Source organism: Dipodomys ordii, unplaced genomic scaffold, assembly GCF_000151885.1.
Source record: "Dipodomys ordii isolate 6190 unplaced genomic scaffold, Dord_2.0 Scaffold45, whole genome shotgun sequence".
NCBI classification, from domain to species: Eukaryota; Metazoa; Chordata; class Mammalia; order Rodentia; family Heteromyidae; genus Dipodomys; species Dipodomys ordii.
In genome coordinates this window covers 2,005,983-2,019,647 of record NW_012267261.1, presented here as the reverse complement: position 1 = coordinate 2,019,647, position 13,665 = coordinate 2,005,983, and the positions used below count along the sequence as shown (strand labels likewise).

The 13,665-nt window shown below is 37.1% G+C and overlaps 1 protein-coding gene across 4 annotated transcripts in view; it reads right to left on the bottom strand.

Annotated features, from left to right (window-relative positions):
- Tp63 (tumor protein p63) overlaps window positions 1–13,665 on the bottom strand; it is a 211,459-nt gene that overhangs the window by 129,621 nt on the left and 68,173 nt on the right. For all 4 annotated transcript variants that reach the window (XM_013019345.1, XM_013019339.1, XM_013019343.1 and 1 more), the window contains exons 2-3: window positions 6,673–6,801; window positions 5,832–5,964 (exon numbers count right to left, since the gene is read on the bottom strand). In XM_013019345.1, coding sequence (XP_012874799.1) covers window positions 5,832–5,964; window positions 6,673–6,801 — 262 coding nt within the window. The remainder of the gene's footprint in view (window positions 1–5,831; window positions 5,965–6,672; window positions 6,802–13,665) is intronic.

The following is a 13,665-nucleotide window of genomic DNA, read 5'->3' as shown; positions in this document are numbered from 1 at the left end:
GTGCTCCAGGCTAGTGCTCTGCCATTGGAAACACAGGGCCATTTCTGGCTTTCTCTGTGATCCTCTGGCTTTGAACTGTGATCCTCTCTCAGCTTCCTGAGTAGCTAGGACTACAGGCATGAGGCACCAGTTCCTAGCTACATTTATGTATTTATATACTGTCTTGTAAAACAGCAACTCCTTTGTATGACTACTTAAAAATAATGAAATTAGCCGGATGTTGGTGGCTCATGCCTGTAATCCTAGCTACTAAAGAGGCTGAGATCTGAAGATTGGGGTTCAAAGCCAGCCGAGGCAAGAAAGATTGTGAGACTCATCTCTTAACCACCAGAAAACCAGAAGTGGTGCGGTGTCTCAAGTGGTAGAGTGCTAGCCTTGAGCTGAAGAGCTGAGGGACAGTACCCAGGCCCAGAGTTCAAGCCCCATGACCAACCAAAAAAAAATTATTTGAAAAATCACATATTGTAAATTTTATCTATAACATAGCTTCAATGTGTTTCATAAAACTTTTAGAAAAAATGCAAAACAAACATTCTTAAGTATTACCAATCTTCAGGGATATACATCATTGTGGAAGTTATAAAGTTCTTTCTAATTTTATTTCAATAATCAGATAAATTTATTAATTGGTATTTTATGATAAAAGATAATACATATCTTTTTAAGTTTTATTTTATTGTAAAGATGCTGTACAGAGGGAACTAGAAAACTAGAATAGACAATAATAAAAAATAACAAGTTTTTATTTGACTATATTTTTATGTCTCAAGGACCTTGAATGAAATAAGTGAAAGAAATTGTCACAATTCTCTGAGGCTAGTAATTGCTGATATATTGATTTATACAGCCAAGGAAAGACAGATACTCAATTATTTTGATGTCATTTCATTAAAATTAATAAAGACCCGAGTCCAATTCAATGACCAATCTAATATTCTAATTCCAAAGCAAATCGTAAATGGTAAAGTCTTTATATTAAAAATAAGGTAGCCATCAACTTTTTAAAAGCCTTCTTACCAAACTTGTTTATACTGAATTCTAGTGATTTTCTGAATGACCATACAAGCATGTAGCTGACACCAAGAGAACATGAAAACAAATAAGGGGATATGTAGGAGAAAAGAGAAGAGCAAGCTTTTGATGTTGATGTACATCTCAAAAGTTTGGGAGATTAAGATATGTGGAAGATGATTGCTGCTGGTATAAAACCAGGATTCAGATCCTTTCTACTTTCTATAGCCCAGAGGAAGCAAGCAGGGAAGAGGATTGAGTGTGTTTGTGTGACTCATATTATGGTATTATCAACTGGCATCTTGGGCTCTGACTGTAATTAAGTCAGCCAATGAAATTTGTCATAAAATATACTCTGTCAATAGAGTATATGCTTAACCTCTATACTAAAATACTAAACATCCTCAAATGAACATTTGAAACAACTTGCAAAACAAATTATTTTGGCTCAATTTTCTTTTTTTTTTTTGAGGTGGGGGGGTCCAGTCATGGGGCCTGAACTCTGGGCCTGGGCTTTGTCCCTCAGCTCTTCAGCTCAAGGATAGTGCTCTACCACATAAGCCACAGCGCCACTTCCGGCTTTTTTCTTTTTGCTTATGTGGTGCTGAGGAATCGAACCCAGGGCCTCATGCATGTAAGGCAATCACTCTACCACTGAGCCACCTTCACAGCCCCTTGACTCAATTTTCTAATACAAAGATATGTCTACAGGTGTGTTTCCCATCAAATTATATATGAGTCGGTGTGTGTGTGTGTGTGTGTGTGTGTGTGTGTGTGTGCGTGCACGCGCGTGCATTGTGCATGTATGTGTTGGCAATATACCTACAAGCATTAGCAGAGAGCAAAAGAAGATAGGAGGCATGGAAATAATATCTATAAAATACAAATCAACTTTAAATCCCACAAGTAAAAACTTTGGTCTGATTTGTGGTACTGCTTAGAAAATGTAAAACTTAGAAAAAAAATCATTCTGATAACTTATGCATAGTTCCATATTTTTCTTGGTAATATCCAGTGAGAAGTATAGCATTGATGAAAACAAAGAGTACCAACACCAAGAAACAGCTTACTCAATAAAATAGGAACATATTGTCTTGATTTAATTACATTAACAGTTAAAAATAAAAATTACTACCGTGATTTAATTTTCAGTGCAAACATGTAATAGATATGATAACTATGACACAAATGGTAAATAATGATAAATTAACATTACAGTAAGGCTTCATATTCTGTTTGAAATGATCAAATATTGATTCTCAGTAGATTTGGGGGAAACATTAACACTGAGTTATTTAGGGAAAATGTAAAAAGAGAAAAAATTAATAATAAAATAAATAAATTTAAATAATAGAAGTCAAATCATCTAAAAGACAAAAAAAAGAATTGAGGGAACAAATGGGGAAAAAGTCCTCAAAACACCTCAAATATAATTACAAATTAAAATAAATAAAAATAAGTCAAATCATTTAAAAGATAGAATAAAGGAAAAAGGAATTGAAGAACTAAATAAATCCTAAAAATGCTGAAAATATAATTATGTTTTATGCAATTGAAAATATACCAATTAAAAAACAGAGACTGCCAGAAGAGAGATGTGATCTGAATATAGATTGTGTAGGATAAATAACTTCAAATATAATGATAAGGATAGGTCGAAAGCAAAAGAATGGAGAAAAAATATATATATACATAAACACAATGGAATTTTGCCAATCCATTGGAAAGAATTTTGCGATTTGAAGGGAAATGGACAAACCTAGGACAAATCATGTTAAGTGAAGTAATCCAGGCTCAGAGACAACACAAGTTTTCTCTCACATGTGGAAATTAGACCTAAAATATAACTATGCATAATAACATACACAAGGTTCAGTTGTTAATATTACCTCTTAAAGGTATGAAAGGCATATTTCATATGCTCAATCTGTATAAATATGAGAAATAAAGTAATATAGTAGTCAACAGAGTCAAAAACCAAGAAGGTTTTGGTAAAGATAGATTAAACTATGAATTTCTTTTGAGAAACTCTTTGTTGAGAAATTCTATTCACTCTACTATTCAAGGGAGCTTATTCTTAGTACATTACAAATGTTTCTCTAATTCAAAAGACCAAACTAAGTGTGGTAGCACACAAATATAACGCCAGCTACCCAGGAGGCAGAGGAGAAGGAAGATCAAAAGTTTGAGCAATGTTAGTAAGATCAAAAGACAAAACAAAAGGCCTGTAGACATGGATCAAGCAGTAACATTAATTGTGTAGCACAATGCAAGGCCCTGGAGTTAATACTGAGTGCTGCAATTAAAATGTCCTATTAGTAATGAAAGGCAAAACAATAAGATTGCCTGTCTTGATTAGTAAGGTAAACATTTATCAAGAATTACTAAAAATAAGATGAATTTCTCAATTTCAATATTTCTTTCCCTAATAATCTGACATGTCATCTCATATGCATTATAGAGTTGTATTTCTTGAAAAGTGAGAAAATACTGGACTGAGATTCCAACATCCAATGTACATATCAAAAAGGAAAGTAAAATATGTACTGACTAAGCAAAGTTAGCAAGATTTACATGGAAGAGAATACACTATCAGGTAGTGGAAACAAAATAAAACAATATACTAAGTATTACAAATAAGGGAAACAAGGAAGCCTATGTTTCTTTGGATCTGGCTTACTTCACTTAATAGGATTTTTTCCAAATCTTTCCATTTCCTGAGAATGGGGTGATTTTTGATGGAAGGATAGAATCCCATGTGTATGTATACCATATTTTCTTGATCCACTCATCCACTGAGGGGTATTTGGGTTGATTCCATGTCTTGACTATGGTAAATAATGGTGCAGTGAACATAGTTGTGCTGGTAACTTTAGTGTGGCCTTGTTTGATAGCTCTGGCAGGGGATCACAATAACTCAATAGCTATGTACATTTAAACTTATAAAATGGTCCGAATCAAAATTAACTACAAGATACGGAAATAAGAAGGTTTTTTGTTTTTGTTTTTCTTCGTATACTCTATGCAGTTATTTTTTTTTGTTTACCCCCCTTGTCACTTTTTATTTCAATACCCTTTTTATTGTATGTAAGTTTATCTGATTTGGGGATGGGAAGGGGAATCACAGAAATGGTGAGACAAAACAAAGGCTGAACCATTGCAATAGTGATACTCACGAGATACTATGTTGGAGATGAATTTTACAACTTGAGGTGGGGGGGGGAGTGGAGAGGAGGGAGAAAATGAGGGTGGCTAACACTGAAAAGAAATGTACTCCTTACCTTACTTATGTAATTGTAACCCCTCTATACATCACCTTTACAATAACAAAAGAACCACACAACTAGCTGTCACAGGTTAAAAGCATTAGGGGCTGAAGAGGCTCTACTTCTTCAGAACACTCATTTCTACTGTCCTGAGCAAGTCTTGTACTTTGTCAGTCCTGCATCTGAGGGCTATGGTACTCTAGGCCTTGTTGTGTAATTGTCACATGTAAATATATGGAATCTGAAGATATTAAGGTAGTCCTAAGGCAAGGAAAGACCCTTGAAAAACTTTTGAAAAGCTAATTATGAATAATGCCAATTCTATTGAGACATAGAGTACATAACAGATAGGCAGGCTTGCTTATTAGATGAAGTTCATTCTCAGTTTTTCCTTCCTTTCAATACAGCCTGGAAGTAGAGCTGGCTCTGTTTTGTTTCCATTATTGTCAATGCCTCACTTAATTTTTTCTGAATTCTGGGGACCTGCTATGTGTTCTCAAGCACTAGGTATGACACAATATAACTCCCAACCCTTTAGCAGTCAGAGAAGCTTGGGCAGGAAATTCCATTGAATTCTTATGTTTAATTATTCTCCAATTACATAAAGCTAGAAATAGATCTGTGGCTAAAGTGGTAGAGTGCTAGCTTTGAGTGAAAAAGCTAAGGAACAGAACCCAGACCCTGTACCTGCATAAAAAATAAATAAAAGGAAAGGCAATCCAACAGCACTATCTTGTGCATGGACACAGAAAATTTCATCTCAACAAAACATCTCAGAAAAGCATTTTTGCACCATCAACGATTGTCATTCTCTAGCATTTCCAGGAGGTACATAATATATGAGGTGTCAACACTTAAAAAACAGGAAACTTTACAAATATGTATACTAGCCAGGTACTGGTGGCTTATGCCTGTAATCCGAGCTACTCAGGAGGCTGAGATCTAAGGATTGTGATTCAAAGCCAGCCTGGTCAGGAAAGTCCAAGAGACTCTTATCTCCAATAAACCACTCAGAAAACTGGAAGTGGTGCAGTGGCTCAGGTGGTAGAGTGCTAGCCTTGAGCTGAAGAGATGAGGGACAGTGCCTGAGGAATGAGGGAATTAATGTCTCAGTGCTAAAGCCAAACGTCTTTTTAATGTACCAGGTAACCTTCATTCTTTATTACTAAGTACTTAAACCTGTGCATGTGCATACTTCTTCCTCCTTCATTCAGTAAATGAAATTTCAGAGAGAGGTGGTTTGCTACTTATGAAACATTCTCTGTGTAGAGTAGAATTAAGTCCAGATTCTGTCCCTCTTTCACCTGGTAAACCCAAGTGAAGTGAGATTGGCATACAGAATAGAGATATAAAGAGTTATTTCCCTCCTCTTTGCCTATGTATTACAGGAAGTTGAGGACATTCTAGAACCCATAGACAACTACTAATCATTTCTCAGCAAATATAATAAACTTGCCATTTCAGAGCCGATTGCCTTTGTATATGCCTTTAAGTACATAGCAGAATGGTGGATAGCATGGCCTACAGATGAAAGAGGACCCCCATTCTACTCACCCACATGGGGTCACTGAGGTCTGAGTCTTGCATGCGGATACAGTCCATGCTAATTTCAATCTTGTTTGTTGCTCCATTTTCTGATGGCTCATCCACAAAGTTCAAGTCAATGGGTTGAACTGAACATATAGGCCTGACAATCCCAAGGAAAGTATATTATTTATGAGGCACTGGCACAAAGTCAAACACATTCACCCCATTGGTAAAAAGGGACATGTTGTGCTTCAAAGATGACAAAACTCCTTAGTAGCTTAGAATCAGAAACTCCAAATTTGGATCCTGGCTGAACCCCTTTCTCAGATGGATAATTTCAAGTTGCACATGTGTGGGCCACGCTGGTTAAAAGGGAATCATGATAGCAATCTGAATTGCTGGATAAGAATTGGAACAGAATGGATGGATTAAATGTACAGTCTTTTCGACCTATCCTTTAGGATTTTCAGGGCAATGATATTCTCTTCACCAACACCTTAATATATCCAAATCTAATAAAAGGGTAATAATAATTCCTAAAAAGATAAAAAAAAACATATGCCCCAAAATTTGATGTATGTCTTCAAAGTTCCAGGAATGGATTTATTTAAGTTATCAGAGAAACCCTAGGGAGATTATTTCAACTTTGTCCATTCTAGAGTTCCCCAAATGATACGGCTTTTAATAACAATTATGGTTTGGTAGAGGATGGTGAACAAATAACTACTGTATTTTGAACACAGACAATATTGGAGGCAATGAATTTTCTCCAACAACATTAACTAATTTCTGGTTCTAGACCATATTTGACCTCCATTTACCAATTATTAGTAGTTTTAGGTATATTTCTTGCTCTTTTGATACTTACTGTTCCAGAAAATCCCAGATATGCTGGAAAACCTCTGGACTGAGGAATTCACTTGTTTGTGTGCTCTGGGACATGGTGGATCGGTAATAACTTTCTTTCCAAGAGAAATGCGCTGGGGTTTCTATGAAACTTAAGAAGACAAAAAAATGAAGCTATTATAATTTCTGTATTTATGATACTCAATGTTTAAATCAAACCATAGTCTATCAAGAAAACATCAAGTGAATCTGTACACTTATGCAGGTCTGTAGAGTACATTTTAACACTTGCACATTTCTTTAGGTAACACTATGAATCCCACTTTGCCACAAAGTCAGACAGACTTAGATGACTAAATAATCAAGTCTCCTATCAAAATACATCTTTCCAAATTAATAATATTGTTATTATGTGCTATTTTCTCACTATCCAACATCTGTGTTCTTCAGATTTCCAAAAGAAAATAAACATTTCCTCATTAAGCCTGACACCAAGTCTAACATTAAACCCATGTTATACATGTCTCAACTGATTAGATGCCTGTTCTGCCTCCAGCAGCAAAGGAGTCAAATTATAAAACCGGAATGAGCTCGGAAATCTTAAATTTCAACCTCAGAGTAATCATAATAAATTTCTAGTTACTCACATTGGTGCGTTGAGGGGTGGGGGAGGTAATTCTTAATCAGAGTTTAGAATTCTGTAATAGACTAAGGAATAAACATTGAAACACTACAAATTAATATCATATCTGTTGGTTTTGTTCGTTGCTGGCTCCTCAAGTTTACCTTCACTTGTTTATTTCAACTTTGATCTCTACATATCACAGGGGAATCCTGTTGAGCTCAGGTGAGACATTGTCCAAATTGGAACATTATCTGTGGAGATCATCAGCAAAGTGATTTGTTGTAATGATCACCCCCTAATTCCACCCCCTAATTCTACCCTAGAATAAAATAAGCTAAACTCTGAATCTTATCTGTTGATACTATAAACAGTTAAATAAATGATAAACTTGGACAGTCTACTAACTATCCCCTTCAATTTTGAAATATATTTTCAGGTGTAGTTATATCATTGAAGATTTACTAACACATTTCAAGCTATCTGTAGAAATATAGCCATTTGCTCAACTTAAACATATAGAAAAATGTTTTGTTTGTCAGGAAACATAATTGGCAATGGACACGTAAAATGAATAAGACTGAACACAAAGTTTACAGTGTAGTTTACAGGACCAAGGAAAAAAGAAAATGATGAGGGCAAATTAGCCAGGCGTGGAACACTATATGATAGGAACACAAAAAACTATTTAGGTAAATACTGTTCTACTGTATTACAGTAGCTTGGGACATGTGAGAAAATTGTAGCTAGAAGAGAACAAGAGAGATAGATGTTTCTATGAGTTTAGAAAAGCAGCTATCCAGTGTAATGATAAATTTAAATTGGTGGAAATAGAAGAATGGAATGTCAATCTTTGTTATGGCTTTTCTGGCCACAATTTGAAAACTTTTCTATAATTAGAAAAGCATCTAAAAACACATATCTTTAAATTAAAAGTGAAATTCAATTTAATCTTACTTTTGAATGTGGGCAGACATCAGATTTTCACATTCTACCAATTAATGAACAGGAGGGAGTTGAAAATCAGTGGACTTGTTGCTAAAGTGCAAGTTATAAATACCTGTGTGACCCTTTATGTATGTTTAAATTATTTTAAAATTTGTCTTCTGGTCAAAGTGAAATAGCAAAAAGAAGAAAAATGTGAACTATGATTATAATCCTACTTACTGAGGAGGCTGAGATCTGAGGATTGTGGTTCGAAGCCAGCCTGGACAGAAAAGTCCATGAGAGTCTTATCTCCAATTAACCCCCAAAAAGCTATCAGTGGAACTGTGGCTGAAGTGGTAGTATACCAGCCTTAAACAAAAAAGCAAAGGAACTACACCCAAGCCCTGCAGTCAATCCTCAATCCTAGCCCTCAAAATAAAATAAAATACATACAAGGGCCATGATTATAGCTCAGTATCAGATCACTTGTCACACATGTGTTTTAGAACCTTTGTTCAGTCCTTCACACTGCATGAACAAAACAACAAAATTGTAAAAAAGCTCTAACTAGTAGTAAAAATCGACATGAACAACCATGTAAACTCTAAAATGTGGATAATAAATGACTGTCCTGTGGATGGCCATAGGCACAGATCCATGTTGGGGATCACATCTAGGGCTTGCTACGCTAGACACGTACTCTGCACTTGAAATATATCTCCACTCCTCTTTCTGCTTATTATAATAATGTCTTCTGTAAAGAATGTGGCAGATAGTTTACAATAGTGAAGCAGAAAAAGTTAGAAACAAAATACAAGAATAAAGAGAGTTCCCCTGAGTCCCTAAGAATGCAGGTGTGATGACACAACTCAGTAAGTACAGTTGCAAAAGTGACCCTGCAGGATCAAGAAAAATTCACAAAATGCATATTTTTGTTGTTGTTGTTGTTGTTGAAGAAAGCAGAAAGCTGAGCAGGATTGGCTCAAGCCTAGCTACTCAGGAGGTTGAGCTCTGAGGATCAGGGCTTGAAGCCAAATCCATGGGAGAGTTATCTCCATTTAACCAGCAAAAAGTCAAAGGTGGACCTGTGGCTCAAGTGGTAGAGCACCAGCATTGAGTGAAACAATTGAGGAACAGTGCTCAGACCCTAAGTTCAAACCCCAGTAACAGAACTAAAAAAGACAAAAGAAAAAGCAGGAAAGTATGTATAAGAAAAACAATATATTATGTAAGTAGTTTATGTTCAATTAGGCAGAAAACTCAACTACCCCGAATAACATATTTCCCATTTCCCAATGACTCCTGGCATGTAGATTTCAAAAATAGATTTTAAAAAAATCATAACATTTTCATTGCTGTTGTTTTTCTGATCAGAATCACATTTTGATTTATGGTACACTTCTTTCCTTTCCTTTCCTTTTCTTCTCTTCTCTTTTTAAATATGGCCTCTAGGGTTCTGGTAGGTCCTTGGAAGTAAGAACCATATTTTAGTTTTTGTCCATTCTTGGTTTTGCTCTAACACAAAACCTAACACAGAGCAGATGTAAAGAAAATACTGGAGAAGGAAAGATTTGAATTGAGAAAGGAAATACTTGAAAAGTAAAGCAGAACAGCAATTCCAACATCAGTAAAAGGAAAGCTAACATCTGCTTGCTTTCATGAGCAAGTTACTCTGCAGTATACCTGATAAACATTATTTCACAACAACTTTTGAGGTAAATATCAATACTACCACATTTTACAGATCAAAGCATGCTCAGGATTACATGGGAATTGAGAGGAAAAGAGAAAAAGAGAGGGAGGAGAGGGGAAGAAAGAGAGAGGAGAAGGAAAGAGAGAGGGGGGAGATGGAGAGAGAGGGGGAGAGAGAGAGAGAGAGAGAAGGAGGGAGGGAGAAGGAGAGGGAGAGGGGGAGAGGGAGAGAGGGAGAGATCACAGGCTTAAACTCAGGGCCTGGGTGCTATCCCTGAACTTTTCTACTTAAAGCTAGCTAGGGCTCTACCACTTAAGCCATAACTCCCATTTCCGGATTTTTGATGGCTAATTGGAACTAAGAGCCGCATAGACTGTCGTGCCTAGGCTGGCTTTGAATGGTGATTCTCAGATCTCAGCTTCCTGAAGCAGCTAGGATTAGACATGAGCCACTAGTACCTGGAAGAGAACTCTGTTGTTAAGGATATAGTTTGAAGGTACCTAATTTGACATTTTTCAAGATTAATGACTGTACAAGCAACTATATGCTTGCATTCCATATTGGTATCAGTGCAAAAGAGAATAGCATAAATCTCAAAGAACTAGGGAAGTATTGCAGTCCTTACCTTGAAAAAAATTAAAACACTCTTTTCCAGTAAGGGGCAGTAGGTATTCATAACTTAATAATCAATAAAATGGCCTGGGTTATATTTGGAAAATGATAGTCCCTGTCTCTTCTCAGAATTCCTATTTCAAATGTCTCATGAAATAACAAATGCATATTTTAAACCAATTATTTTTGAAAACACACAATTTCGAGATTCAACTACATTTCAATCTGTTTAGAGGTTTTATTCGAGATCCCCTTCTTAAGAGTGCATTTGTCTAAATAGCCATCCTTAAGGCAATTCTTATTCATTCAGTTTTTATTCATTCAGATAGCTTGTCTTTATTGGACAGTTCTGAGGATAACATGCAGAATCTCATGCATGCTAAGCAAGTGCTCTACCCCTGAGCTATATCTCCAGGACTCAAGTATCATTTTAATATTTGAACAAAGCAATATAATGGTAACACTATTACATAACAAATATTGCACACTCAGCATTTAAAAATATGCCTTTTGGCATGCTTAATAAATCCTTCCATGATACAGTTCTGATCCCCATTAAAAATCTTTAATTCATAACATAGTAAACTGTGGCAGAAGACTCACATAAACATTTCCAAAGTAATATGTATAGACAATGAAGGTTCAAGCCCAGCAGGCTGGATGCAGGGCCTGTGTTTTTAACTGTCACACTCTGTGATTTTCCTAAGGGTAGTCAGAGGTCATAGCTCTGGACATGGGAGGGGGGGCATGGAAGGGAGACCCCTGCCTTCTAGGCCTGATGAGTTTGGTGGCTGGGAAGTTGGGCAGGTCTGTGCCCTTTTGGCTCACATATCCCTCTGAGAGCTGGCTAGCTCTGATGAACTGTAAAACTCTATGGTAGAAAGTTTCTACCATTTATTTTACAGGAAACCTCTGATACACTAATGCCCAAGGGTTGCTGACACCAAAATAGCACTCCCTTTTCTAACATTGCCCCTTGTTATTATTATTATTGTTATTTTACCTGTCAGTTCAAAATGCTGTCCTCTGTGACTCCTTCTTACTGAGGAAACCAAGTGTATCTCAGCCTAGACAGGACAGATCTGCCTTCAGACGTACCCTGCTAACCTCTGCGGCTTTTGTTTACTCTGGCTTTCTAAGTACATCCACCTGATCCTGTCGAAGCCTCATAACTTTCTCATGGAGGCCTATCAGGTTCAGGCCCTTCTTCTCCCTCTCTCCTCTCCAGCCTTAACCACTTAGCCTCTCAGTCTCCCTTTAGCCCTGATTACTCAAACCTGGGATGCTTAGAATATATCAAGGAGAGCATGACTTCAGTCTAAGTCAGAACTTATAAGAGTAGAAACAATGAAGAGGTATTACTTAAAAGTTTAGCATTTCACCAGAAGTTCCACAGTATGATGCAGTAGAGAACCATTACTGTCTCTACCTAGGATCCCCAAGTGGACAGGATCAACTGATTACAATCACTGGGCAACTGGGCACAACTGATTCCAGGGAGGGAAGTCTGGGCATGTGAAGCACAGGGGCAAATGACTCTCCAGTGGTTTCAAGAAGTCTCTTTAGGAAACAGAGTTGTAAACCAGGCACTGGAGGCTCATATCTATAATCCTAGCTACTCAGTAGACAAGAGAGCTGAGGATTCCAGTTTGAAGCCAGCTCAGGTAGAGGAAGAACCATGAGACCTTTTTCTCCAGTTAGCCACCAAAAAGCTGGAAGTGGCAGTGTGACACAAATGGTAGAGAATGAGCCTTGAGGGGAAAAGCTAAGAAATGGTGTCTAGACCCTGAATTCAAGCCTCAATACTGGCACAAAAAAGAAAGGGAGAGAGAGAGACAGAGAGAGAGACACAGAGAAAGACAGAGAGAGAGAGAGAGACAGAGAGAGAGAGGAGAAAGGAAAAAGAAAGAAAAAGAATTGTAATCTACGGATCATTATTTTCTCTTCTCACCTGCATTCTCCACACAACCCTAGGCATCTTGTTGTGTCCTACTCCTGGTTCTTTTCTTTTCTTTTTTTTTTAATTTCTGGTTGTTTTCTGAATCCTAAAGAGCCATGCAGAGCTGAAAATTCTAGGCAGTGCAGTAAGGATCACATTCTTTGCTGCTGTGTGAACTATCTGGCTAGGTAACTATGTAAAAGAAGGTTATTGGATTATTAGATAATCTCTAAGCTTCCTTCCCATTTTATTATTCTATTAATTTAAGGCACACTCCTATTTGTTTCTCACTGACAAAAGCAGCCTCTGTACTTTCTGCATTCAATTGATAATAGGCAACTCATCTAGGAAAACCTTTTCAGGACACCTGGTAAAGATGGTATCATGATGCCCACTGGAAGTCAGTAGCATGACTGCACACCTCTTCACTCTTCCTTACTGTGCCAAGAGCTATCTCTGCCAGACTTTATCTCTGGGTTTTTAATATTCTACAGACACAAAGGAAAATTTCAAAAAGATGGGATTGGATGAGTAACAATAAAGCCTTTAAAATGTGTTTATTTGGGCTGGGAAGGTGGCCCAGTGGAAGAGTACATGCCTTGCTTGCATGAGGCCCTGGGTTCGATTCCTCAGCACCACATACGCAGGAAAAAGCCAGAAGTGGTGTTGCGGCTCAAGTGGTAGAGCACTAGCCTTGAGCTGAAGAGCTGAGGGACAGCACCCAGGCCCAGAGGTCAGGTACCATGACTGACCAAAAATGAATAAATAAATAAATAAATAAAAATAAATATAATGTGTTTATTTATTTTTACCTCTTAATACCACTTAGAAGATAAATCCATTTGGGTCTTGGCTTCAGAGGTATCCAAAGCATTATGTTATTAAGACAACTATGTACATTTCAGGAAAGAAACTTTTTTTAAAGTTCATAGACAGATGTTGGTTGCTCATGCCTGTAATCCTAGATACTTAGAAGGCTGAGATTTGAGGATCTTTGTTCAAAGACTGCAAGGGCTGAAAAATCTGTGATACCCTTGTCTCCAATTAACCCAGCAAAAGAAAAAAATGGAAATGGAGGTATGGCCCAAGTTGTGTAGTATGTGCCAACTTTAGTGTAAAAGCCAAGTAAGAGAATGAGGCTTTGAGTTCAAGTCCCAGTAACAGGCACACACACACACACACACACACACACACACACACACACACACACACACACACACAC